At 41.1% G+C, this 26,674-nt stretch overlaps 4 protein-coding genes across 4 annotated transcripts in view; 2 read left to right on the top strand and 2 right to left on the bottom strand.

Annotated features, from left to right (window-relative positions):
• lrp2a (low density lipoprotein receptor-related protein 2a) overlaps positions 1-14,610 on the top strand; it is a 49,251-nt gene extending 34,641 nt beyond the window's left edge. Inside the window, exons 52-79 of the mRNA XM_008278726.1 lie at positions 488-658; positions 743-966; positions 1,090-1,267; positions 2,166-2,362; positions 2,512-2,757; positions 3,053-3,181; positions 4,806-4,925; positions 5,664-5,780; positions 6,131-6,247; positions 6,423-6,560; positions 6,747-6,869; positions 7,004-7,132; positions 7,986-8,117; positions 8,245-8,376; positions 8,487-8,630; positions 8,736-8,901; positions 8,985-9,113; positions 9,218-9,441; positions 9,778-9,957; positions 10,996-11,115; positions 11,298-11,388; positions 11,538-11,605; positions 12,037-12,154; positions 12,265-12,385; positions 12,628-12,735; positions 13,105-13,221; positions 13,313-13,384; positions 13,467-14,610. Coding sequence (XP_008276948.1) covers positions 488-658; positions 743-966; positions 1,090-1,267; positions 2,166-2,362; positions 2,512-2,757; positions 3,053-3,181; positions 4,806-4,925; positions 5,664-5,780; positions 6,131-6,247; positions 6,423-6,560; positions 6,747-6,869; positions 7,004-7,132; positions 7,986-8,117; positions 8,245-8,376; positions 8,487-8,630; positions 8,736-8,901; positions 8,985-9,113; positions 9,218-9,441; positions 9,778-9,957; positions 10,996-11,115; positions 11,298-11,388; positions 11,538-11,605; positions 12,037-12,154; positions 12,265-12,385; positions 12,628-12,735; positions 13,105-13,221; positions 13,313-13,384; positions 13,467-13,637 — 3,982 coding nt within the window. The 3' untranslated portion in view covers positions 13,638-14,610. The remainder of the gene's footprint in view (positions 1-487; positions 659-742; positions 967-1,089; positions 1,268-2,165; positions 2,363-2,511; positions 2,758-3,052; positions 3,182-4,805; positions 4,926-5,663; positions 5,781-6,130; positions 6,248-6,422; positions 6,561-6,746; positions 6,870-7,003; positions 7,133-7,985; positions 8,118-8,244; positions 8,377-8,486; positions 8,631-8,735; positions 8,902-8,984; positions 9,114-9,217; positions 9,442-9,777; positions 9,958-10,995; positions 11,116-11,297; positions 11,389-11,537; positions 11,606-12,036; positions 12,155-12,264; positions 12,386-12,627; positions 12,736-13,104; positions 13,222-13,312; positions 13,385-13,466) is intronic.
• rdh1 (retinol dehydrogenase 1) lies at positions 14,075-18,278 on the bottom strand. Its single transcript, XM_008278725.1, has 5 exons — positions 18,219-18,278; positions 17,237-17,567; positions 16,443-16,701; positions 15,034-15,197; positions 14,075-14,951 (listed from the first exon to the last, which is right to left on the bottom strand). The coding sequence occupies exons 1-5, from the start codon at positions 18,276-18,278 to the stop codon at positions 14,725-14,727; spliced, it is 1,041 nt and encodes a 346-aa protein (XP_008276947.1). The 3' UTR covers positions 14,075-14,724.
• Positions 18,279-18,999: 721 nt separating this feature from the next.
• dhrs9 (dehydrogenase/reductase (SDR family) member 9) lies at positions 19,000-25,572 on the bottom strand. Its single transcript, XM_008278678.1, has 5 exons — positions 25,452-25,572; positions 23,216-23,532; positions 21,741-21,999; positions 21,493-21,656; positions 19,000-20,021 (listed from the first exon to the last, which is right to left on the bottom strand). The coding sequence occupies exons 2-5, from the start codon at positions 23,526-23,528 to the stop codon at positions 19,798-19,800; spliced, it is 960 nt and encodes a 319-aa protein (XP_008276900.1). The 5' UTR covers positions 23,529-23,532; positions 25,452-25,572; the 3' UTR covers positions 19,000-19,797.
• Positions 25,573-25,804: 232 nt separating this feature from the next.
• abcb11a (ATP-binding cassette, sub-family B (MDR/TAP), member 11a) overlaps positions 25,805-26,674 on the top strand; it is a 13,467-nt gene continuing 12,597 nt past the window's right edge. Inside the window, exon 1 of the mRNA XM_008278677.1 lies at positions 25,805-25,840. The gene's annotated coding sequence lies outside the window, so the exon portion shown is untranslated. The remainder of the gene's footprint in view (positions 25,841-26,674) is intronic.

The following is a 26,674-nucleotide window of genomic DNA, read 5'->3' as shown; positions in this document are numbered from 1 at the left end:
TATTACTTATTCCCAGAAAAAAATATTAGTATTACATGGTTAGGATGCTTTCATGTTGAGAAAATCTTTTCACAGACACCTATAAAGACCTGCTAAAGTACTTAAACTCACTTCTGTGGTAGTTCCTGCTACAGTAGGTGTCTTCAGGACCACATTTTACCCCGATGACACACTGATTCACAAGATGAAAAAAATACCAGCTGGCTGGTATACACATCAAAATAAAAAAGTTTAGTCATTGTTACCACTTAAAATGGATGATTTACTGCTTATATAGTTATGGTCCTTTTTAATAATCATGTATCGCCCTTTAATACTCAAATATCCTACCCTCAAAGCACACTTGGCACAGCCCCTAAATCATCATCCATTCGGCATTCTTTAATAAATTTAAATATTATTCTCAAATACTAAAGTCACTTAATATTAGTCAGGCTCTAATATGTCTAGATATGTTTTTTAAGTATATTTCTTTGCTTTCTGTTAGGTTTGTGTACTGGACAGACTGGGGGGACAAAGCCTTTATAGGTCGTGTTGGAATGGATGGAACCAATAAAACAGCCATCATCACCACAAAGATAGAGTGGCCCAATGGCATCACAATCGACTACACCAATGACAAGCTCTACTGGTCTGATGCTCATCTCAATTACATCGAGTAAGTGCATCGAAAATGGGCAACATTCTTTAGCATGTGGTATAAGGAAACTGGTAACCATTTGGCTTTTGTTTCTCTTGTCAGATACTCTGACTTGGATGGTCAGCACAGACACACAGTGTATGATGGAGATTTACCGCATCCATTTGCACTGACCGTGTTTGAGGACACGGTATATTGGACTGACTGGAACATGCGCACAGTGGAGAAAGGCAACAAATACGACGGTTCTGGTCGGGAAGCTCTGGTTAACACCACACACAGACCGTTTGACATCCACGTGTGCCATCCCTACAGACAGCCCATTGGTGAGTTCAAATCTTAGAATTTCCATGGATTTGGTGTGAGCATAATGAACAGTGCTTGGCCTGTATTTGCCCAGCTGTGGTGAACTGCTATTGTTTGACCGACTGTGGCTCTTCCTCTGATAGTAAACAACCCCTGTGCCGTGAACAATGGTGGCTGCTCTCACCTGTGCTTGATCCGTCATGGGGGCCGAGAGCACACCTGCGAGTGCCCCGATCATTTCCTGACTGTCCAAATAGGAGGTGTTACCCGATGCCTTCCCATGTGCACCAGCACTCAGTACAGATGTGCTAACAATGAACGGTTTGTCAAGATCTTTTTATGTGATGTTTAAACACCAGTTTATCTAATGCATTAGTGAAACTACCATTAACAAATAGACTACTGTTAGGATGATTAGTAGCTGTTATCTAATGCCAGAGTTTTTATGACCATGTTTCTGTCACAAAATGCTACTTACACCCTTGACATTACTTTATGTGTATTTATATTCTCTTTCTTTAATGACGAGTAAAGAATTATTGATCATCAAGCCATCAGTGTCTTCAAGAACTTGAATTGTATTCTTGAAACTCCTTTGGCTGTCTCTGCATTGGAAGAACAGCGTCCCCTGCTGTTTGTGCCATTATGTATGGCAGCATAAACATTATGAACCGATCAGCCACAAATATAAAACCACCTGCTTAGTATCGTGTAGGTCCTGGAAGCTGAGGTGGGGCACATTTAGCCAGCACATTCTACAAATGCTCAATCGGATTGAGATCTGTGGAATTTTGAGGTCATGTCAACACTTTGAAGTCTTTGTCACCCTTCTTCAAACCATTCATGAACAATGTTTGCAGTGTGGCAGGTGAAATTACTCTGTTGTGGCTGGTTGATTTATATGCTTATTATGTCATTCATATTTTTCCCAACATATGGTTCTGTAATGATATGGACAGCAGTGGCAAGTACACTTGATATTTCAAAATGTAGGTAGTAATGATGATTAAATGTTAAATGCTGTACTTAATTTTAAAGCCCACTTATATTTTCTCAACCATACTGAAAGTGGCTGTTGGTATGTAGGCAATGCAATAAGTTTGAATAGTTTGAGGAAATTAAGGAATCTGTTTTTAAATTTGTGTTCTGGACTACATTTTTAATGGGTTTATTACATTATGTAAAGCTTTTATAACTTGCCCTACCTCTTCTTTAACAGTTGTATTCCTATCTGGTGGAAATGCGACGGTCAGAGCGACTGCAGAGACGGCTCAGACGAACCCTCCACCTGCCCTTCTCGTCACTGCAGGCTCGGCCAGTTTCAGTGCAATGATGGAAACTGTACCAATCCGCACTTCCTGTGTAACAGCATCCGGGACTGTCACGATGGCTCAGATGAAGATGCTGTGCTGTGTGGTGGGTTTACTTCTTAGTTGTGTATTCTTCAAAACTTGCATTAGTGGTTTTTAATTATTTCAAGTTTCTTTTGTTGTCTTGTTCTATGTTTCTTAAGATCTAATAGCTGTTAAGCCATACTTGTGTTGTGGTTGTCTTTGTCTTTGCAGCTACACACCAGTGTGAAACCCACCAGTGGCAGTGTGCGAATAAGCGGTGCATCCCCGAGTCTTGGCAGTGTGATGGTGAGGATGACTGTGGGGATCAGTCTGATGAGGACGCTGCCCACTGCTCCACCAGGACCTGTCGCCCTGGACAATTCAAGTGCCGCAACGGACGCTGCATCCCTCAGAGCTGGAAATGTGATATTGATGATGATTGTGGTGACAATTCTGATGAACCTTTAGAGGAGTGCAGTAAGTATTTCTTCCTTTTTTACTGCATTTATTACATTTTATTTATTTTATTATTACTTATGCATCTTTTTTTTAGATCTAACATGTACATCCTCTTATTCTGATGTGCATAATAGTCACATTAGTGTATTACAGTATCATAAAATCGCAAAAGTATAGTGTCATCATTGACAATGATCAAGCACGGCCAATGTGAGTCATTCATAACATCTGAATGTGTCTGCCTCCACGTTAAGTGTCCTTTGTCTTTGTTAATTGACTCTGACATGATACTGACATGGTATTTTCTCCACAGTGGGACCAGCGTATCGATGCGACAACCACACAGAGTTTGACTGCAAGACCAACTACCGCTGTGTGCCCCTCTGGTCTGTCTGCAATGGCCACAACGACTGCAGAGACAACAGTGATGAGCAGGGCTGTGGTGAGTCTTCATCAAGCATCCTTGAAACACAACTGAGGTCCAGTTACTTGAAGGCTGCTCATTCATAGGATCCATCACACCATCAGGCTGCACTTTTCAGCTTGATCATTTTACATCTGGTGTTTTTCCACTGATGGTTAAGTTATTCTTGAAATCTCGGAATTGATGGAAACAAGAAATTTGCTCAAAGAGTGAGTGAAGGGCAATTAGCCAACACCTCAGCCTCCTGTGGAACATTACACAGCGCGGTAGTGGGAGGTGCTGATGGAGAGCGTCTCACCGCTCACCCTCCCCCACCGTTTACCTCTCCATGAGAGCACCGCAGATTTATGAGCTGTCCATTGGTATGAGTCTGCATATATGTGTGTATGTGCGTGTGTTGTTGCCCCGTCCTTGCGTGGGGGCAGGGTTCACACAAGTCTCTTTGTACTTGCTTCGATCCAAACACACTCGCCGCGGCCCTCCCGTCTCTTATCGGAGGCCCTCACTCCATTAGTGCCATGCCTGCGCAGGAGGGGAGATCTGCGCTAATCTTCCTGTAAGAATGCAGCAGATGGGCCAGGTGGAGGGCTTGGAGGGCAGGACTAGCTAACACTGCGCTATCTTTGACCCCCAGCACTGTGTGGTAGAGACGGCTCAGACCAGCTCTGCTCACTCCTCTCCCTTCTGTGCTTCTCATCTCCTGCAGTCTTATCCTCCACAGACATACACTGGCATGGATAGAGGTCACCCATCTGTCTTTGGCAGGCTGCTCGCCTCCCTCTATGACTTTTGCAGTTTAATTAAGAAACAAGATGTCTTTCATTTCAAACTGACATCTTATTCTTACCTAAATGCCCAGCAATTTCCTGTCATCTCACACGTGTGTTGAGCTTATTGATAAAACTATCTGCCAAGATTCCTGAGAAATAATTCTTTTATTTTGCACACCACATTTATTTGTAGGCAAAAGTTTGCAACTCATTTTCATGTAAATGCACTTTCAGCATCAACTAAACATTATAACTTTCAGGCTGGTCAAACATATTGCTTGAATATCGTATTAGATTACAGGAGTTTTTCAAAGTTCGGTCTAATAAACTGGCAACTAAATGTGTCTCTAAATATGAATAAAATGAAAATTGCAAGAAAATACTGAAAATATATGATACTCAGCACAAACTGGCTCATCAATCAGGCTCATTTCAAACGTGGTGGCCTTTGCCTCGTCCTCCTTTTTTTCCTTAGTTTTAAAATTTAGTTTACATGTAAATATTTGTGTTCTTGTGTGTGACATGCTCCTGACTGTATTTCTTCTTTAATATTTTCATGTAGCATCATGCTATACTGTACTTTCTCAAAACAACAAACTTAGAGCAGTGGTCTTGCCTCACTTGCAGCATTTCCCATTTTGAAATGCCAGAGGTGTTGTTGAACTTGGAGTTCCAAATCTTACGTACCTCCAAAAAATAAATGCAAATGCTAATCGCTGGATGCATTTCACATAAGACTGATCCAGTCAACTGGCATGAGCTCTTTAAGTTAAAAACAAAATAGATTTTCTGTGTGCTTCATAGGCAAGCTATATCAAATGTCGTTATTTTGTCTGGGATAATGATGTGACATGTACCTACTCCTCTCTTAGATGAGGTGACCTGTGATCCTAGCGGAGACTTCCGCTGCGACAACCACCGCTGCATCCCGCTAAGATGGAGCTGTGATGGAGACGATGACTGTGGGGACAACTCTGATGAGCGCAGCTGCAGTGAGTGATGTTCACAGACAAACACACATCCTTCAGTTGTGTTTGTCTTGATATTATCTAAGTGTCTCTTTAAGTTGGTTTACTGTGGGATTTTACTGCAGCGCCGGCCCTGTTGATTGTCCACATAAGTAAGGAGTGTGAATGGCAAATGATAGTCATGCCTTCATTCTATCAGACAGTGAGGAGGTTTTGTAAAAGGCTCGACACTTCTGCCCGCAGTGGAGTGGTGAGAGAGGTAGTCTTATCAGCTGCTAGTGAAACAGGCTGTCCTCGATGTGTCAGAGAGAGGGAGTGAAGGAGTCTGTCACCTCTTGCCCTGGAGAATTTAAACATGTCTGAGAACATGCCAGTTAATAGGGATAATGTAGCTCCTCAAAGGAGAAGTGGTGATGTTAAATCACAGTGGTGCAGCTCCCCATGTTGCTGCGCTGCTGATGCCAAGAGTTTTTCTTCAGTGAACTCATGAGCTCAGTGCAGAGTAACAACTGCACATATAGTTTGGTTTATGCAGAGTCGTTTAATGTGATCACATGGAAGAAAACATTATAGACAATTGATGTGTTACAAGTGTAAGAAATTTGTCAAAGCTGATCAGACTAAGAAGAAAGAAATCACATACGAGCTTTTGATATCTTTATATCAATGGATCTTTGATATTCTTTAGTAAAGACACAAATATAGTTCTGCATTTGCTTCGTTTTCACATTGTTTAATTTCTGTTTCCATGTTTTCTTCCAGCGCCACGCGCGTGCACAGAGAGTGAGTTTCGTTGTGATAATCTGCGCTGCATTCCCGACCGTTGGGTCTGTGACCATGACAACGACTGTGAGGACAACTCGGATGAAAGGGACTGTGGTAAGTGGAGGCTCTTTGTTTTGGCTCAGGATCTGGCTGTTTGTGAGTAACGGAGGGCTGCACTAAACAAAGAGGCAATAAAACTTCACGTTTTGAAGCATAGACAGACAGGACCACCAACAGTCATTTATTCAAAAAGAGTTTATTCAGTCTGCTACAAATAAAAGATGTCTTCAACACACTGAGTACAGCACAGAGGCTTAAGTCTCACTGAATTTTGCAAACCTAGAAGTTATTCTTGATGACATATGTGGAAATAAAAGTATTTTCCATGTAGTAATAATAATGCTTAATCATGTTTGTTGTTATGTTAAATCAAGGTATATTTTGTGCTCATTTCGTTTTTGCAGAGTTACGAACTTGTCATCCTGGCTACTTCCAGTGCGGCAGTGGACACTGTATTGCTGAACGTTTTAAATGTGATGGCAATGCTGACTGTCTGGACTACACAGATGAGACGTCATGTCGTGAGTGTCTCACATCATATGGTTTTCCCTGCGCAGGCTTTGGAAGCAAAACATTTATTCTTCTCATTAGGCTTGTAGTCTTGGTTTCATTAGAGCTGATGATTGTGAATGTGGTTATTGATTTTCTGGTGTTTAAGGGACAGATTTAATTTCATAGGATGATTCTGATTTTCAGCACCCCGCTTTCCCAACGGCACATACTGCCCCTCCTTCCTGTTTGAATGCAAGAACCACGTTTGTGTCGAGCTTCACTGGAAATGCGACGGAGACAATGACTGCGGAGACAACTCGGACGAGGAGCTTCACCTGTGCTGTAAGAAGTAACATTAACACTAGGACACACAAAACTGAAGCTTATTACATTTTTGTGCCAACTGTTAAACAGAGGATCATATGAAATAACATATTAACTCATTGTTTCTTCAGTATTTTCAAAGTAGGGTTTTAAATTGAATGCTTGACTACCCTGTAAGATTTTGCTGATCGTGTTCGTCCACAGTGGACATCCAGTGTGAAGCTCCGTTCCGTTTCCGCTGCGACAACAACCGCTGCATCTACAGCCATGAACTGTGTAACTCCGTTGATGACTGTGGTGATGGCTCTGATGAGAGACAGGAAAACTGTAAGCTCACTTTTTGTCACAGAGGTCACTGTACTAATATTAAAAGGCTTCTAGAGTACAGTAATTCTATATTCATAACTATTAACTATGTTTTTTACCATAGCTAAATGCATGTACAATTTCTCCTCATCTAGGTCAAAGCCCCACGCATGGACCCTGTACAGATGATGAGTACAAATGCAGTAACGGACAGTGCATCCCTCTGCAGTACGCCTGTGATGATTATGATGACTGTGGAGACCAGTCAGATGAGCTCGGCTGCCGTAAGTAACATAAGTAAAGAGTATATGAGTAGGCTACTGTGCATGTATCCATTTTAGATTACAAAAATACAAAACAACTTATTTATATTAGGTGTACATTTCAGATAAACTTACCATACCTAGTTTTAGTTATGAAGACAAAATAATAAGATGCCTTAAATATGTAATTATAGCTTAATAATTTGAGGTTCAACAGTCTTTAATTTGTGAAAGCTTGTTTTTACATTTTATTTAGCTGAATTAGTTCAGTCAGACTATTTGTTAAATCAACATATCTTGAAGGAGATTCATTCTGTACCGCCGCTGTGATTGCAATGCAATTAATTATTTTGGTTACTTGAACTTTAATGTCTCTGACTGGGTGAAAAAAAGTAACTAGTAAATAATAACAAAAACCTAGTCCAAACTGGGCTGCCAGTGGCTGACTACAGACTACAGCCCACCTCCAAAGTCAAACAGTGTCTTTCGGCGAAGGCAAAAAAAAAAAAAAAAAAAAGGCACACAAGTACCCACTTCACTTGAAAAGTCAAACAATCAACTGCTTAATTCTTTCTGATTAGTGTTCAACTTGATTGTGTTTTTTGTTCTTTTGCTTATTTGTATCAGGGATCATGTACGATCAACTGGCAATGTCAGAGAAAAGGAGAAATGCCCACATGTTGATTCACACCTGTACCCTTTTAGTTCCTAACCTGCTTCTCGTAGCTCTGGGCTCCAGACTGGGCTAGTTGCCCATCTATTGTCCCTACCAGTCCTGTAATGTACCAGGATAAAACTAGCCCAGACTCTATGTTGTGTACATTTATCACTGTGTCCAGTTTAATATTCAGCCTGTATTTATCGCTGGTTTCAGACCATGGCAGTGGGCACACATGCAGTGCCAACATGTGTGAGCACAACTGTACCGACCTGACGGAGGGAGGCTTCCTCTGCTCCTGCAGGCCCGGCTACAAACCAAGAGGGACAGAAAGACACACATGTGAAGGTGAACAACACACTCATTAGTCAGTCGTGCATTCAACTCATGTAAACACTGACACTGAAGTATCCTTCGACATTCAATACATGTTTTCTCTCTTTTTTTTTGTGTCTTTGTTTTTGGGGCGGGACAGATGTTAATGAGTGTGAGGTGTATGGGACGTGTCCTCAGGATTGCAAGAACACAAAGGGCAGCTACGAGTGTTTCTGTGCTGACGGCTTTCTCTCTTTTGGTGAACCCCACGGGACTGAGTGTGCTGCTCAGGGTATGAGCCAGTCATTCACACATCAAAGAGGCCTCTTAACAGATGTGTCCTTTTATTTCTCATTAAAGCCAATTTAGAACTTTAACAGCATTCGTCACATTTCTGTACAGGAAACCCACCAGTGCTGCTCTTGCCAGACAACGTTCGCATCCGTCGATTCAACATGTCCTCTGAGCAGTATTCAGACTATGTGGACAACGCTGAGCATATCCAAGCCTTGGACTATATGTGGGATCCAGAGCATGAAGGCCTCAGTAAGACTATACACTGTAGAGCTGTTAATGTTGCTGTTAGCCACAGTGAATATAAAAACAACAACATCTCCAACACTGGATAACCTTTCCCCTGGTGTGTTGTAGGTATTGTATACTGGACAGTTCTGGGTCGGGGATCTCAGTTTGGATCGATCAAACGCGCCTATATGACCACATTCAATGATTACGGCAACAACCCAGTAAAAGAAGTTGATCTGAACCTAAGATACGTTGCAAATCCTGATGGCATCGCTGTAGACTGGGTTGGCAGGTAACTATCGCTTTGCCTTTGTTCTGTTGAGTTTCTGTAAATCTTGTTCAGGTTTGCTCAGTGTTTTTGTTCACGGTTCACAGGCACATTTACTGGACAGATTCAGGGACCAATCGAATTGAAGTGGCTAAACTGGACGGGCGGTACAGGAAGTGGTTGATCCACACTGACCTCGACCAGCCTGCTGCGATTGTTGTGAATCCATCACTGGGGTATGAGGCTGTATAACTGTTGTCTGAGAAGAAATATGATGCATGCAATGTTAATTCCTTTGTACAGCATGAAAAAACTTTGAAAAAAAATTGTTCCTGGGCAGGATGATGTACTGGACAGACTGGGGCAGGAAACCCAGAATAGAGTCAGCGTGGATGGATGGTCAGCACAGAGAGGTGCTGGTGAGGGAGGAAGACCTGGGCTGGCCTACTGGACTGGCTCTGGACTATCTGAATGGAAACAGAATCTACTGGTGTGACTCCAAAGAAAACATTATTGAGTCCATGAAGCCCGATGGCACAGACAGGAAGATCATCATTTCAGGAGGTCAGAACATTGAAATGTAGGGTAGTTACACCATTTGTCAGAACCAGATGCTTTATGGTCCTTGAAGGAAGTGTCTGTGATGTGATTTTCTGTTGGGAAGCCTTAAATTTAAGCATGAAATCATTATATTTCATAAAATCACTTTATTTTACAGGTCTCATTTAAACATTTAAATTGTTTACTCGAACCAAATTCTGTATGTACTGCACAAAAGACTTTTAAGTTCTACTTCTAGTCATGGTTGCACTGTTCCCATAAAGCTGCAAGACTTTATATTGAAGTTAAAAAAAGGCCAACAGGTGATGAAAGAGTGAAATGTGTTTTACTCTGTTGCAGACATCGGACATCCCTACAGTCTGGATGTCTTCGAGGGGCATGTGTACTGGACGACAAAAGAGAAAGGTGAAGTGTGGAAGACAAACAAGTTTGGGAGAGGAAATAAAGTCAAAGTTCTAACCATCAACCCGTGGCTGACACAAGTCCGCATTTACCAGGAGCACCGACACAACCAGTCAGGTCAGAACACAGGGGGGCTCATGTAATGTTTGTAAAGGTTTTACTTTTCTGTGTCTGATTAAACATCTAAAAAAAAAAATGAAGACACTCTCAAGTCTGATGTTTTAAATGGGCTGTATAAATAAAATCACGGTGACCTGACTTTATTTGAGATGATGTTTCACTGAAAATATCCCTTTTTATTGTGTCCTGGCACACAGGTATCTATATCAATGACATACAGACTGATGTGTAGTGGAAGCTTCTTCACGAAAAAGCAGAACGAGTGTCGTTTAAGCTGAACGTTTTATTTCCAAACCTGCTGCAGCGCAACAGAAAAGGAAGAACATCTATGATTCATCGAGCCGTTAACGTCTTTTAAAAAAGCTAGAGAGAAAAGCCACGTCACCCTGCATTAACCCTTCAAAACAAAAGCACATCCTGAGCAGCCCAAACAGGGTTTTCACAGTAAAATGTCAGTAAAGTCAATTTCTTCTAAAATGTTGTTTACTGTAAACACATCTGTAAATATTACTGTGAATATTGTAATTAACATATCGTAACCTCAAAATTTTGCAAGATAATGTTTTTTTCCCCTTTTATTTCATGAACAAATAAACATTTCACAACACAGACAACTTGATTCAGAATTAAGCAGAAATTTGACATTCCTTTAATGCAATCAAATCAAATATTTCATTCTAAAAAAGCAGCCTAAATGCTGCCCTAAAATGAACTGAAGCCATGAATAGTAACACCAATTTAAATCATTATATAAAGGAGACTACTATATCAGGACTGTAAAACATTTGCAGCCAGAAAACAAAGCGCTCAAAAAGTGTTTGAATTTACACAGAGACCAAATTTCTGCTATTTTGAATGCAGCTGCAAAAGCCTCCTGTTAGAGGGAGCTGCAAACATGACAGCTCTTCTATCTAATTGAATGTTTTGAGTGTTCTAATGATTTATAGATGAGGTGTCATCAAAAAATGTGCCTTGAAACGTGTTACCAGCTATTTGTTCACTTCAGTGTTGTTATTTGTACTGTGTCCTATTTAGTGCCCAACCCTTGTAAGAATGTGTGCAGCCACCTCTGTCTCCTCCGACCTGGTGGATACACCTGTGCCTGCCCTCAAGGCTCCTCGCCCGTCGAGTTCGACTCCAACGAATGTGATGCAGGTAAACAAGCACAACCGCACTGCATGTCCTGCCTGCAATCTTGTCATAACTGTGGCATTCATCAGTCTGTTCTCCTCACGTGCCTGGCTGCTCCTGTGTGGTTTTGTGAGACTGTGGTGTGATATCGTTTTGTTGTTTCTCCCTGTTTGATTCTCCGTATGCCTGGCTTTTTGCTCCTGCAGCCATTGAGGCGCCTGTTGCAATGCCCCTTGCATGTAGATGCATGAATGGTGGAACGTGCTACACAGATGAAGGGGGTCTACCCAAGTGCAAGTGAGTTTAGTTGCAGGTGCCATTTTTACCCGTGAAAGAATCAGTCATTCTCCATAATACTCCATGTGTTTTGTATTTCACCAGTTATTTTGTTTTCCCGTGTAAGTTCTTAAAGATTTGTTGTTGTGTGATATCGTGATTTTGTGTAGATGTCCTTATGGCTACATGGGCAGCTACTGTGAGATGGGGAAGTCAAGGGGCGCCCCAGCAGGAACAGGTACAGTTATTTAAATGTTAACATAAACTTTTTATTTAGTCTTTTTTTATAAAATGCATTTTCATAACATGTTAGGCTGAATGTATCCTCCATTAAAACTTGTGAGAATCCTTTGTACATACAACAGTGTTTAACATGTGGGAGCTGCTGACTTTGCTGCAGCAGATGGAGGCCAGACAGGATGCTTAGCTAACTAAGAGTTACTCAGGCTAAGAAAACAGTCTGGATCAGCATTTGCCGAAGATGTGAGGTGATCAAGATCACACGTTTTCTTAATAAATAGTCAAGTAAAGTTTAACTGCCGCAAACAGGCCATCTAGAAGTCATGACCTTTAATGGACTGCTTAGCCAAATATTATTAGAGGTGTTAATGATCTTCACTGGAGATGTCTCATAACCACTCAAGTGAATGTTTACCACTTCTCCTTTAGCTGTGGCTGTTCTACTGGCCGTCATTATCATCCTGATTACTGGAGCTTTGGCAGTCGGGGTTTTCCTCAATTACAAGCGAACAGGATCTTTCATCCCCTCAATGCCCAAACTACCCAGGTATCTGTCGCTTATATTCAAAATACATTTTGAGTCATTGAAACTGCACTGAAGCGTACAGTAGAATATTCAGATCAAAGTTCAGGTTGGAGTGCTTTGTTTTTGTCCAGCCTCAGCAGCCTGGTGAAGTCTGCTGACACTGGCAATGGGGTGACGTTTCGCTCTGGTGATAACGTGGATCTGGGACCATCACACATTGGAGTGTCATTCATTGACACGGCCATGCAGATGGTGAGTTCACGTGTCACTAAAAGTCACCAAAAGTGTGCTATCAGCAATTTTGTCATCCCACAGGACAATGGCTGTTTTCTGTAATTTGTGGTACTTATTGACACCTTTTAATATTAACAGCACCTCGAAACCTGCTTGCATGAGCAGCATTTGAGTAACCAGAGGTTAACAAATCACCAGTGCATCTGTCCAAGTTCAGTAGTATACGTAAACGCAATCTCACCAATAAAATATCCCCATAGGATGATAATTTTGCCATGGAGGCTGGTCGACAGCCAATCACATTTGAGAACCCGCTGTATGCCACTGCTCCTGTGTCAGGGGATCCTGCTGTCATTCATGCCACACAGGTACTCAAATGAATTCACGAATATTATTTTTTATGTCAGTAAGCAATGTATGAATTTATATATATTAAACACAGGACAAAGAATAAACTTGGACGACTGTCTGAGATTCTTAAAAGAACCGTTTATGATGAAAATGTTGTTTTAACGTTGAATAAAAGAAGAACGATCATTCCATGAACGATTTGAGCTCAGACTGCACCAGCAATTGATATTCAGTTCAATTTTATTTATAAAGCACCAAATCACAGCATAAGTCATCCCAGGGCATTTCACATAGTAAGATCCAGACCGTACAATATTGTATTATAGCAATGATTTGCTTTGTGGTGGAACCTCGATATGACATCTCACATCTTTACTTTGAAACAGGTGACTGTGAACGTGAGCGGTGAGCAGTTAGAGAACAACTTTGTGAACCCTGCGTACCGTGGAGATCAGAGCGTGGGCATCGTGAACACCACTACTGTCAGCACCAAACCTGTTCAGGTGAGCGTCCTACCTACAGTACGTCCACATATATCTCCTGCATGTAATCTAGATAGTGTGTTATCGCCTCACTGACTGTGTTTGTTTACAGGAGTCAAAGTGGAGCTTATTCAAACGAAAACTAAAGCCAAGCACCACTTTTGAAAACCCTTCATATTCAGAGGTAGGTTTGCATCCCAATGAAAATTGTCTTTGAAGCCACCAAACAGAAAGCTGAGATGTTACCGTTTGTCGTTGTTTTGCAGATGAAGGATGAGAAGCCCGTAGGAAGCAGCGGAGAGTCTTCTGCCCCTGAGCCCTCTCCATTCGTCCCCTCTGCCAAACCTCAGAAGAGGGATCGTCCCTGCACCTTTTCACCGACCGAGGACAGTTTCAAAGACACAGCCAACCTTGTCAAAGAGGACAGCGACGTATAACCCCCTCCCTCACAGACGGGAATCGAAAAAAAAAAAAGAAACACACTTTGCACAGAATTTATTTTTTTATGCAGCCTGTGTACAAAACTCAAATTGTTTTAGGACAGAGAAATACATTTCTATAGAATGAAGAGAAAGGTCTTCTGTGACTATGCCTTCTGACATTTCTTATGCCAATTCTTGTGTTAATGTTTGTTTTTCTTTATTCTGATGTACAATATGTATATCTTTGCACTGAAGCTGCTGATAGAAATGTTAATAAATATGTTGTATATTTGTAAATTTGAACAGTAAGATTTTGTCTGAAATAGATCCTAAATAGTTCAACATAAACACAATATAACACATATAAAAGGTGAGCTGCATTCTGAATGTACAGTACTTATATGATCAGAGGTTATTAGAGAAATGTGTTGGGTAAGGATTGTTTTTTTTTCTTTTTTTTTTTGCCACTGAACAAAACTGAAGATGTATTCATCTTGTATGTTTATATACCTCATTTCAGGGCTCACAAATTAAAGCCGAACAAAAAGAAATGTAAACACACGCCATTAATTTTTCAACAATATCTGCTCCATTATAAACAGAAGCATGAGCTACAATATGTGCACAAAGCATAATGATTGTACCTAATCATCTCTCCTGTATGTTTCCCAGCTGTGTGACTTTGAATCAACATGATCATTTTCTTTAGTGATGATATTGGAGGAAGTAATGGCAAGAATAGATCGGAACTTGAAGGTGCCTGTGCCCGTTGCATGGATATGTAGGTGATGATTATGAAGAACAACACACGACCTGAGGGTTAAGGCATTTTATAAACAAGGTGAATGAATTCTTAACAGATTTGATTTATTTTGTATCATAATGAGGACAAATAAAAGCTGTTATCTGTGATCATCCAGAGCATGATGCCCATATGGATTAAATTTCCGCTGCTGAGACATGAATGAATAAATTTCCTATTTTGTAACACAGTCTTGGTGCTTCATTTGTACGTTATTGTTCAGTTCATGTTCTTACACTTATCCACTGCTGACGGGGACAACAACACAATCACACTAACTGTTTCACAAGATGTCGCTGCTCAGATGTTTCTCTCATTTTTACAGGAAGGGAGAAGCACGCTGATTACAAAGTCTGCTACGAACGAAGGCAGGTAGGACAGAGGGATCCAGAAAAGTTTAGCGTCCCAGCCTGCTGAATAACGTGTGCGCGGGAACTGAGCCGTCAGCGCGTGCTCCATGCACCAGGTCACCTTAGAGATATCCGAACTGCACAAGATGCCCATAGAGAAGTCCTGAGCTTTCACATCTGACAGAGAAAACAAATGGAAGAGGTCATTTGTCGCATATATATTCGACAGCGTTGCGACACTCACTGCACTCATACTCACAGTCATTAAAGTATGTCGCTCCATATGAGTCTTTAACTTGTTGAGGGAGGCGGGTCCACAGCCTCTTCAGGTCAGAGTTAATCACCTCCACATTGGTCACATTTGTCTTGAAGAAACCGGGTTCAATGATGCTCACTTTGATCCCAAAGTGCCGCATGTCTCTCCTGAGTAGACAAAGCAGACATTGTGTTTCTTTAAAGCCAGTGATTTTTTTTTTTTTTAACGGAGTATTTCTCAAGCACACTTTGAGGCACTTTAACATCCATTCCCTTATTTCTATTTTCTGCTACTTTATACTTCCACTGTACTAGATTTCAGAGGACTTGGTCTGTAAGGTTTTACTTTAACGAAAATGTGTCATGTCCAAGAAGTTGTGTTAAGTTTAGTTTTTGTCTTGTGTCACTGTGTCATGGTTTCCTGTTTTATTTGGATATTTAACTTCCCTCTCGTTTCAGGTAACTTGCTCCTTCCCCTTGTGTTTCCCACTGGTCTGAGTGTCTGCCCTGCCCTGATTGTTTCCACCTGTTCCCCATTACCATGTGTGGGTATATATAGTCTGCGTCTCCCTTTGTCCTGTGCCAGTTCGTCTTGTCTTTTGAAGTCAGAGAACCTATGCCAGTCCATGCCACATTGTCTTGTCAAAGTCAGGTTTTTGTATTCTTTTGATACTTTGCTTTGTATTTACCACAGTCTTGCCTTATATTATTTTGATACTTTGTCTTGCCTTTTTCTACAGTTATAGTTTTTCCTCATAAGAGTGATTTTTTTGTTATGCAATATTCCAAGTAGATTTTCATCAGCGTTTTTGTTTTTCCTCCCAGTGAGTGATATTTAGTTGTGTACTTTTTCCTCTGTAAGAGCGATTTTCATTTGAAACTTTGTCATTAAAGATTATTAATTTGAACTTTGTCTCCCGAGTTGTGCATTTGGGTTCACGTCCTAGTTCGGTTGTGACAAAATGTGACTAGTTTGTGAAACACTGTGCATAACAAAGATTCAACCAGTGGTTGTGTCTACTTTGGGCCTCATGACAAGCTTCAGAGTTGTTTGCAGTTTCACTAAAGAGTAAAAACTAAAATTAATTCTGTTGCTGAATGTCATTTTTGTTTTTATTTATTTTTATTGAGTATTTTTATTTTCTGGCTGCAAGGTGGATCAGTCGTTAGTATTGTTGCCTCGCAGCAAGAAGGTCGCCGGTTTGCGTCCCGGTGAGGAGACCCGGGATCTTTCTGCGTGGAATTTGCATGTTCTCCCCGTGCAGTGTGGGTTCTCAGTTGTTTGAACCAAACATGACTGCTGCCTGTAAGCCACACTGCAGGGCCAGTAAACTTTAAGACTCTTTTATTCTGCTGACACCTCTACATCATGTCTCAATCCTAAGAAGACGTGTGATGAATCGGTTTCGCTACCTGAGGCTGTCGGAGAAGGCCTCCACTCCCCATTTGGACAGACAGTATCCTCCACCGATCAGGGACAGTCTGCCCACGATACTGGCCACGTTCACCACTCTGCCCTGAGCTTGCTTCAGGAGCGGCAGAAACTGGAGGGTCACATCAATGACTCCTGTCAGATTGACATCCAAAACTTTTGTGAAATCTTCTAATTGCATCCACTCTGCAGGGCCGACGGGCACTGACCTGCCTGCATTATTCACCAGCCCCCACAGACCTGCGGAGAGAAGCCAGGCAGGATGAATACCGGCAGAAATCGACTTCATTTGTCTCCTAGTTTTAATATCTGAACAAATTTAACTACTTGTAGCTCCAGGACAGATTAGCAAACAGGGTCAAAGGAGTCAGTGAACCCTGGCTTTATCCCAGAATTACCACAAGTCTGCCAAAAAGAGAGACACACACACAAATATTGTTGATTTTCCAAAAGGATGGAGTGATAATCAGCATCAGTATCAGAATAAATATCATATATATCTGTATAGCTTTGGTAAGGGTAGAGCTGCTGCACCACATTATGTTTTTATCAATCTGCAGACTTGATTCATGTCCAAAGAAGCTTTACTGGCTGTAAAATGTACTCTATGAGGTATGTTCTCCCTGCTATTTAAAAAAAGCGGGTGTGCTGAACACGTCTGTAGGAGGATGATGGGTTGATGATGGGACGGTGCAGGTTGCCTTTATCTCTCCCAGTGCTTCACTCTGACTGGCACCCTATCAGTGTGCACCCCCTGCCGTCCGGCCCGGCTCACCTCGCTCCCCGACCTCCCTGCTCACCGACTCCACCGCCCTGCCCACGCTCGCACTGTCTGTAACGTCCAGCAGGAGGGTCTTCAGCCTGGGGGAGGCGGCTGCAGCCAGATCTGCTGCACCTTTCTCTGAGAGACACGCGGCTATGACGTGGAAGCCTTTTCTATCCAGCTGTCTGGCCAGAAGGTTCCCAAAGCCGCTGTCACAGCCTGTGATGAACACATGCTTCTGATTGAAACCGTCAACCTTGTGGGAGTCTCTGTCGTACCAGAGGAAGGCAGCCAGGAAGGCTACAAGTGAAACACAGGAGAGGGCCGGATAGGACAGGACCACCTAGGACACCAAACATACAACAAGACTTGAACTTGACGTTTTTTTTTTTCTTCTCCCTCCTACAGTCGTCCTCAAATGTATTCTTCCATTAAAGAAAAGGCAAAATTCACACAAATCAATCAAATAAGTAGAAACTAAAAAAAGTAACAATAAATAAAAATTTGCTAAATTACAATTTAGTGAAATGAGACATTGCTTTTGAATTGTGGTTGAAAAGAATAATTTAAAAAAACAACAAACAAAACTGACAAATTAGAGCAATTTGCTGATGAGCAGTGAAATCCAAACACCTGTCAACAGGTGCAGAAGTCTGATTGAGAGTTACAGAAAACACTTGATTATGGTGATTGGCTCAAAGGGTTGTTCAACAAAACATTAGTTTACGGGTCCCGTCATGCTTGTTTGCTTTATATATATATTTCTGTTGAACCACAATTCAAAAGCAACGTCATGATTTTCATTACATTTTTATTTATTATTAATTTTGTCAGTTCCATCTTATTTCAGTGTCAACTGTTTTTTCCCTCTTTTATAGGAGGGTATGAATACATTTAAGGATGACTGTGTACACTCTGTAAAAGATTAATTAAAAAGAAAAAAAAGCAAATATTTAGTGCAATAATTCATGCAAACAGACATAAATCAGCTCACCTCTACGAAACCTGTTACTAGGCCAGCAGTTGTTACCTGCGAGGAGAAATTTGAGATCATTTTCTGCAGTTCAAAAACATTAAAGTCCCACAAATAAAAAGACAAAAGACCTAAGTAGATAAAGAGCAGCAATATTTCTACTCACAATGTGAAGCAATAAGCTCCATGTCTGCACTTTGTGCTCTGTTCTCTTAAACCCTCATCCTCGACGGTAGTAAGCAGCAGAGATAAAACCTGCTATCTGAGGCTTCATTGAAGTCCGCATAGTTGTTTTGTTACTCTTAGTGATAAGATAAAAGATCATCTGAGATGTGCCGGGCATTAAACAGCAACAAACACTTTTATATCTACTTCTCAGTATCAAATTCTACATGGTGCAGATTTTTTGGATGCATTTAACGAAATCACAACAGCAGGGGCATTTTCTTTTACTGCAGTGCCCCCTAGTAGATGTATCTGGACACAGCAGTGAGACACCCACACATCAGACATGGTGCTGGTAATAAAAACAACTTTTATTTTTTTAAACACATTCTTGTATTTTTACTTACAACAGAGCAAGCTGCATTAGAGCGCAGCTTTTACTGAAAGATTATAATACTTCCACCTCCATGCTGCTGTATAATAACATGTAAGAGATAAACCTGTTTGTGATTCTCCAAGCACTGAAAATTGACGTTATCAAAATTCAAAGAGAGTCACATTCATCCCAAGCAGATGAAACCAAACTATCATCATGTTGGTTAAAATACCAGGAGAGACAAATGAGGAAAAACAAATCTGCAATTTTGTGGAATGGATCCTTTAATTCAATTGTTTTCGCTCAACCACCAGATGGAATCGCATCTCAGTACGACAGTTTGTGCAAAAACCTACAAATCAGTCATTCAATTAGCTTCATCAACTCCTGTCAAGTCCCTGTGCTCATTATAACCACCAAAGCCAATGAATCAGCCAATACTAGCATTAGCACTGTAGTGTAATGTCTATAATAATAAAGATGATAATAATATTAATACAGACGTACCATGGTCACAGTTCTTTAGATGCAGCAGATTCTTCACTGTCAAGTATATTGAATAACTGAATGCAGAAGCAGCACGTAAGGATACAAAGTGTGTCTGCAGAGTCAAAGTCCATAGTCGATATGGTCCACCAGTGTGTGGTTGTGTAATACAGACTAAAACATAATGCATGACGCCTGGTTTTGATAGCTTCCTTCCCCTTTCACCTCAAATCCACTCTGACAACATCTCTGATCAAAGGTTACACAGCAGACTGTTATCAATGTCCGATATTTGCATGTTGACAATCGGAAGAGGACTCAGAAGAGAAGCGAAATCAATCAGAAGTGAGAGCTTTACAGACTAACACAGGTGGCAATGACAATGCAGATATTATGATAAGATGATATGACTGGAGAACTGAAGGTCAGCTGTCGTTCAGGATCAACACTAGACAAATAAGGCACACACGGCACCAGCTGGAATCAGATTTATTGTAATGAAAATAAAACACACCCAAGTAGCGTCCTTCCAATTGGCCCAAAATGTTTCTCCGCCAAGTGACACGAGAGAAACTACAGCTTGGATATTTTTGGTTTGGGGCCGTTTTTCAGAAACATTGTGTCCGACAGGAAGGTGGGCATGTAGGACAGCGGCAGCCAGAAGAACTTTGCGTCCCATCCAGGAGAGTAGCGAGTACGAGGACGGACAGCGGAGATGCCGTGCTCCATGCAGCCGACAACCTTCATCAGGTCTGAGTCCGTGAACTGGTTGAAGCGGTTATCCAGATGTTCAAAAGCTGAAAGACGAAAACCACAGAATGAATTTATAATTATGCCGTTTTGTCTGTCAGTCATCTGTGAAGCACTTTGAACTGCGCTAGTTTTTCTTTGCTTCCCTTTGTTGACAAGTGTAACGCCACGTTTACCAGATATAATAAAAAAAAAATTCTGCCATCAGGATTTTAACTGGAAATATAAAACCATTCACACATTCTCTCCGTCCAGCTTCCACATAAACATTCCCTGTTTCAGGTCAGACAGGATCACTGCTTTACTGTTTTTATGTTTGTGTTACAACATGTTTGTATGTCTCGACTATGCAAATACTTCCTGGATGATTTTCATGAAACTTGATAGGGAGGTGGAAACAAAACTTCCAAGGGCGTTAATACTTCACACAGGCAGACTATTTACTGTGTGTGAGAGTTTTAAGAATGTGAAAATACTCATTTAAACCTGTATTCACATTCCCTGTAGGTTAGTAATTAATGAATTTCTCTAAAGAAGTTGCTGTAACTTCGCTCTGCTCCTCCTGACAGAACTGCTGGAGTCAGGATCGTAGCTCTGCCCATAAACTTTCTATTGGATCAAGATCATAGCTTTGCAATGACTACCCCAAAACCTTGACTTTGTTGTCCTTAGGCCATTGTTCTGCAGCTTTGGAAGTACGCTTGAGGTCATTGTTTATTTGAAAGACCCTCTAGCAACTGAGCTTTGACTTCCTGGCTGGGCTCTTCAGATGTTACTTGAATATATCCACATAGCTTTCCTTCCACAGGATGCCACGTATTTTGTGAAGTTGCACTAAACCCTCCTGCAGCAAAAACAAATCCCCACAACATCATGATGCTTCCACCACTGTGCTTCACTGTTGGGATGTTGTTCTTTGGATTGCAGGCTTCCACCAGTTTTCTCTAATCGAGCCAGACAGTTCGGTTTTTGTTTCATCAGGACATTTCTCCAACAAGTAAGGTCTTTGCCCTCATATGTCGTTGCACAAATTGTTTAAAGCTCAGTCACCTTAGTGCATGCAAACCTCTCACCGACTGCATTTATGATGTAGTGATAGGAACATGAAATAATTACTTGTGTCATGCATAAAGTAGATGTTCTGAACTACATGCCACAGCTATAATGTGGTTAAAAAAAAGAGTTGTACTGACTTGAAGTGTATGGGAATTTCTGACTTCAATTGTATCTTATCTTACTTTGAACAAGTTTTTTTCTTTGTTTTTATCTCTAGATGTTTGAGTTATTTGTGTTTCAAGGTGTAAAGGGCATTATAAATGTATTATAAGTTGACTCTTGTAACACTGACAAGTTGCACCATCATTTAGGAAACAAATGAAGGATTTTTCCTCCAATTTAAGAAAAAAAACAAAAAAACAGGAGCGATGTGAAGATTTTCATGCGTAACAATGATCTGTGTTTGTTGTGAGTCGCTGCAATAAGAAAAGTTTTATCAGTTGAAAAGACACAGATACTCACAAATGTCCAAGAAGTCGTTTCCGTAGTCGCGCTTCACGTCCTCAGGTAGTCTGTCCCAGAGCTTCTTCACGTTACCCTTCAGCAACACCAGATCGGTCACGTTTGTTTTGAAGAACCCAGGCTCAATGCAGGCTACCTTGACTCCAAATGGCGCCATGTTTATCCTGAAACACAAAAGGAGTTGCTATTATTAAAGACGACATGAGAACAGTGGCGTGTCCACGTGATAAAAAAGTTACACCTCCTACCGCAGACTGTCACTGAAGGCCTCCACTCCGTACTTGGACACACAGTACGGTCCGCCGAACGGGCTGATGCGCCCGAACACGCTGGAGACGTTGATCACTCTGCCTTCAGCCTGCTTGATGAGGGGGAGGACGCTCAGCGTCACGTCGACCACGCCGAGCAGATTGACTGCCAGCATAGACTTGTAGTCTTCTATGACGAGCCAGTCGGTGGGACCGGACGGAACAGAGACTCCAGCGTTGTTCACAACAGCCCACAGGCCTGGAGCAACACAACAACAACATGATGGCACTTTGTGAAATCACAGTTTAAATTACTTTTTATACCATTCTCATGCCAATTTGCTAAACATGAAGCTACGGTCGGTTTAGAACTCTGCAACCAATAAGTGGAGCAGCTGTACTGACTCTCACCCCTAAATCTGACGACAAGCACCTCTAAATTGACAAATAACACAATATGTCTTGTTGTTACGGCCCATGGTTTTGGACATGTGGACTTGTGATTACTGTGTGGGAAGATGGTCTGTGAAGGCCCAGCTGAAGACGGTGCTCCAGAACCACACCTCCCTGCCAGACATCAGTGATGACTGACCATCTCTCAGCCTTGTTCTTCCCGCCTCCAGTCACATCTGATTGGACCACCACTCCTCCTCCTACCTCAGCAATCACCACACCTGGCTATAAAACCAGCAAGCAACCGTTCAGTCGGGGATGGCTGGGATTTAGTGTGAACAGTCCTCCCTGGTGCCTCTTGGTTTGTGTCTTTGTGTTTGTGGTCATGTGACTCCCGTTAGCAGCTGCTAACTCGAAACATCTCGAGAGAGTCTTAGTGAAGACTGACTCCCGTTAGCAGCTGCCCAACTTCGTGAAGAAACTACTCGTGTGTTATTGTGTGTTTTGAGGCACTAGTTTGTTTTAGTTACTTTTGTTAAGTGTGGATGTTGGTATTAGATTTAAAGTTTGGCTAAGGACTTTAGTTTAGTTTAGTTTGCCAGCTTTCGACATTCTCTCAGCCTTCGTTTGGTTCTTTGGATTTCAAGCAACATCCACCATCTTCTTTTGTACTGTCACCGTTCTGTTACGTTCATTCACATTACTGAGCAATAAGTTGCGTTACCTGAACCACTTCCATCTGTTTTTTGTTACGTCCAGCTGACCCTAGAGGCTGGATCGTTTTGAGCAACTGATAAATTAAAAAGTAAAAACAGAAGTCTATCACATGCTGCTCAGTTCAACTCCCACACATCGTCTTTCTTGCAGAGACACGTGCAGCACCCTCATAAATTTTTGTACCTGGGGACATACCATCTTCAAACAAGGAGTGGCAGCGACTACACCACTAATGAACAATGTCCTCATACCATAGAGAGATATGAAATACCAAACATTCCACCAAATAACCCTTTGCAAAGAGACCTGGCGTTACAAGTTGCAGATGTAGGTCAGCCAGCATGAACCCGCGTGGAGCCGCTCACCTTTCTGTCCAACGAGAGCCTTGATGCTCGCCGTTGCTTTCTTGACGCTGTCCGAGTCGGTGACGTCCACGTGGACGGTCGTCAGCCTGTCAGAGGTGACCTTCTTCAGCTCGTCCTCGCCTTTCTCCGTGTAACAGCCCGCGATCACACGGAAGCCCAGTTTGTCCAGGTGTTTGGCCAGGAGGTTACCGAACCCCGAGTCACAGCCTGTGATGTACACATATTTGTCTCCCTTGTCGGAGACTCTTTCTAACTCTCTGTACCAGCGAAAGATGAACCAAACCACCACCAGCCCGAGGAGATACAGGAACATGATTCTAAGGGCGAGAAGAAGAAGACACCACGTTAATGTAAAGTTGGCTCCTTCTGACTGCTGCACAACATTGGTAATATATATTGTTATCTATATATATTGTCATCTCCACAGCTGAGTGTGAGCGTGGCTTCAGTCACATGGACATTTTAACCACAACAAGAAGCTTCCTAGAAGTAAAAAGCATGTCAGCCTTGCTTTTCATCAAGTGTGTTGGCCCTCCATTGAAAATGTTCAAACCAGATGTGTATGTCAGGTCTTGGCTTCAACGCCATTGTCTAGCTGATGATCCAAAAGCAAGAGCCTGGAAAATATACTACAAAAAACATGATTAGGAAAATCTTTGGAAACTTCTGTGAATTAGGGGAGAACTGGGTCGGCAGCTATTGGAAAAAAACTGATTAGTTATCCATTTTACTTTTCCTATTTTGTCTTTTGAGGCTAGCCACCTCAAGTTTAAAACATCTCAGGTGTTGGTGTATTTGTGTAAATTTTTGATATTAATTTTCAAATTTTGTAAATTGTTTCAACTAGTTCATTATTTTTTTTTTGCATTTGAATTAAAATGAACTTGACCTGACTTGAGAGGATTCAGAGTTTCATTTGCAGTTTTTGTGCGGTTTTGTTTCACACTTCAGTAGATGAATTACCAAATGACCTCAAAGTACCCTGAGTGTGAACTTGCCCTTGAACCCAGTAAGAAAAGCGGTCCTCTGCATTTAGCTCTTACTGCATAGGAGCAGTGATAGCCATGCCAGCCTGGGGACTGACTCCAATTCTGAGGTATTTTGTTTAAGATCAATTTCAGGAGAATCAAGATTCATGTCATATATGTTGTTTTAGGATAGTCAAATAACTATCTTTGAGCTTTAACAGAAATAAAAAGGGTACATAGTTTGTTTCACATCATATGCAGTCATCAGGGCAAAATATCCATACCAAAAAAATAAAACCCACCATCCCCCCTGACATTTTTTTTTTACAGCTCGACTACTGCTTACAAACTAGTGTGTTAATAGGAAGAATCTGAGTTTGTGTGATGTATATGAATACTGTTACAGAAACAGACAAGTTAACAGATCACACCCCAGTTTTTTTCCAGTGCACGGTAACACAACGTGAACTAAAACCACAGAAAAAGCTGTGCAGGAGAATAAAATTGGGTGAGAAAGACACGGGGGGAATTTTATCTGAATATCTAAATAAAATGTGAATTTTACATGACTGTGGGACAACCAGCTCATCTGAGCAGGTAAACCAGTGTCTCAGTGAAACTTAAATGATTAATCACTAAACAGAACTGGTGCCAGTTATATAACGTCTCTGCTCTTACACAATTTTTTTGCTCTAAAATGACAAATGGCTTGACAAAACTACCACACAAATGAATGTGTAGTTGTAACAAGTGATCAGATCATTTGCTGGATTAATTGAACTTCCAGTGTTTGCACAGAAATATAAAATCATGCAAGCGCATAAAGCAAACAGATGGTCATTTCATTGCAAGAGAATTAAAAAGCCAGAAAGCCTTACAGTATATACAGGTTACAAACCCACAATGCTCTGAGGCCATGAGAATCCTAAACAGTGACATCTTCAAATTACTTGTCAAACACTCACAGACTGTAAAGTTTCCTCTGAGGCCAAGAAAAGTAGCACAAGTCAGAAGCTGGTTCAGTGCTTTCACTCAACGATGAACTCAAAGTGTTTCTCTGATCAGCTTTGCATCAAACTCATTCATTGATCAGTTTCTCGGTTTGTATTTAATGCGACTTCCTGCAGCCACGTATGAATGAAGCCTGAAGGGAAAACGCAAGATCGTAAAAAAGGCATGCAGTCAGTCGGTTATCGGTTACATAATCAGACTACTTTTATGTAAAAACAAGACATGAGAAGACAGACTGGATCAAAGTTAAACCGTACCTCCGTGCAGATGATTATAAACCCACTTGTGTGTGTTTCCTGCGGTCAGAGCAGGATTCAGAGCTGTCGGGCGTCAACCTCCGAGATGGTTGTGCAGATATCTGAAAACTTTATTTGTCTACTCCTGTACTGCATCTGATTACACTTCACCTTAACTTCCGGGGTTTCCTGTTTCGAACCTGTTTTTTTCCTGCTCGTCAACGTAGATGAGCAGCGAAGCGCGCCATCTGCTGGACAGAACATGTAATGGCGGACAGACGCATTCATTCATATACTGAGCAAAAAAAAAAATGTATTCTGAATTTAGTCATTTCAGTGCCTCTGCTTCCAACTTGGTAAACATTAAATTCCTTACTACAATAAATGGAAGAGAAAAAAAATCAAAAAAATAATCAAACACCGAGCTTTTGACTCCATCTCAAACAGTACAGTCGTCCTCAAATGTATTCTTCCATTTAAAAAAAGGGCAAAATTCACAATAGTCACTCAAATAACTAGAAAATGAAAATAATAATAATAAATAAAAATTTGCTAAATTAAAATTTAGTGAAATAAGACATTGCTTTTTAATTGTAAAGAAAAGGTGAAAAGAATAATTAAAAAAAATAAAAAATATCCCAGACAAATTAGAGCACTATGCTGATGAGCAGTGGGCCAAAATCTTTTTCAATATTTCTGTTGAACCACAATTCAAAAGCAATGTCATGACTTCATAATTTTTTTTATTATTACTTCTGTCAATTCCATCTTTCAGTGACAGCTGTTTTATTCCTTCTTTAATGGGACTGTATGAATACATTTGAGGACGACTGTGTGTACTCTCTGTAAAAGATTAACATTAAAAAAAAAATCAGAGAGAAAGGCAAATATTTAGTGCAATAAATTATGCAAACAGAGATAAATCAGCTCACCTCTAGTAAACCTGCTGCAGTTATTGCCAACTTATTTCAGTGACAGCTGTTTTTTTACTTCTTTAATGGGACAGTATGAATACGTTTGAGGACGACTGTATGTTCTGCAAACAGTGTTTTACAGATGCTACGGTCAAAATGTGACATCTTATATTCCGGTATATATGTATATATTAAAAGCGGCAGCGAAATTAAAAAGATAGGTAATGTCAACATTTTAACGTCTTCAAACAATTGTACAATGAAAGTACAACAACACAATGAAAAACTTGTGAACCACTGAAAAGTATTTAGCATTAGCATAGCAGAGCT

Source organism: Stegastes partitus, unplaced genomic scaffold (assembly GCF_000690725.1).
Source record: "Stegastes partitus isolate 25-593 unplaced genomic scaffold, Stegastes_partitus-1.0.2 Scaffold130, whole genome shotgun sequence".
Taxonomy (NCBI): domain Eukaryota; kingdom Metazoa; phylum Chordata; class Actinopteri; family Pomacentridae; genus Stegastes; species Stegastes partitus.
This window is presented reverse-complemented; position numbering and strand designations above follow the sequence as displayed.

Coding starts and splice junctions, on each gene's coding strand:
- rdh1 (XM_008278725.1), bottom strand. CDS start 18,278: ATGATCTCAAATTTCTCCTCGCAGGTAACAACTGCTGGCCTAGTAACA. Junction 16,702..17,236: donor CAGGGAGGTCGGGGAGCGAG/GTGAGCCGGGCC, acceptor TTCTCTCCGCAG/GTCTGTGGGGGCTGGTGAAT. Junction 15,198..16,442: donor GCCTTCTCCGACAGCCTCAG/GTAGCGAAACCG, acceptor TTGTCTACTCAG/GAGAGACATGCGGCACTTTG.
- dhrs9 (XM_008278678.1), bottom strand. CDS start 23,528: ATGTTCCTGTATCTCCTCGGGCTGGTGGTGGTTTGGTTCATCTTTCGC. Junction 22,000..23,215: donor GGCTCTCGTTGGACAGAAAG/GTGAGCGGCTCC, acceptor GTGTTGCTCCAG/GCCTGTGGGCTGTTGTGAAC. Junction 21,657..21,740: donor GCCTTCAGTGACAGTCTGCG/GTAGGAGGTGTA, acceptor TTTGTGTTTCAG/GATAAACATGGCGCCATTTG.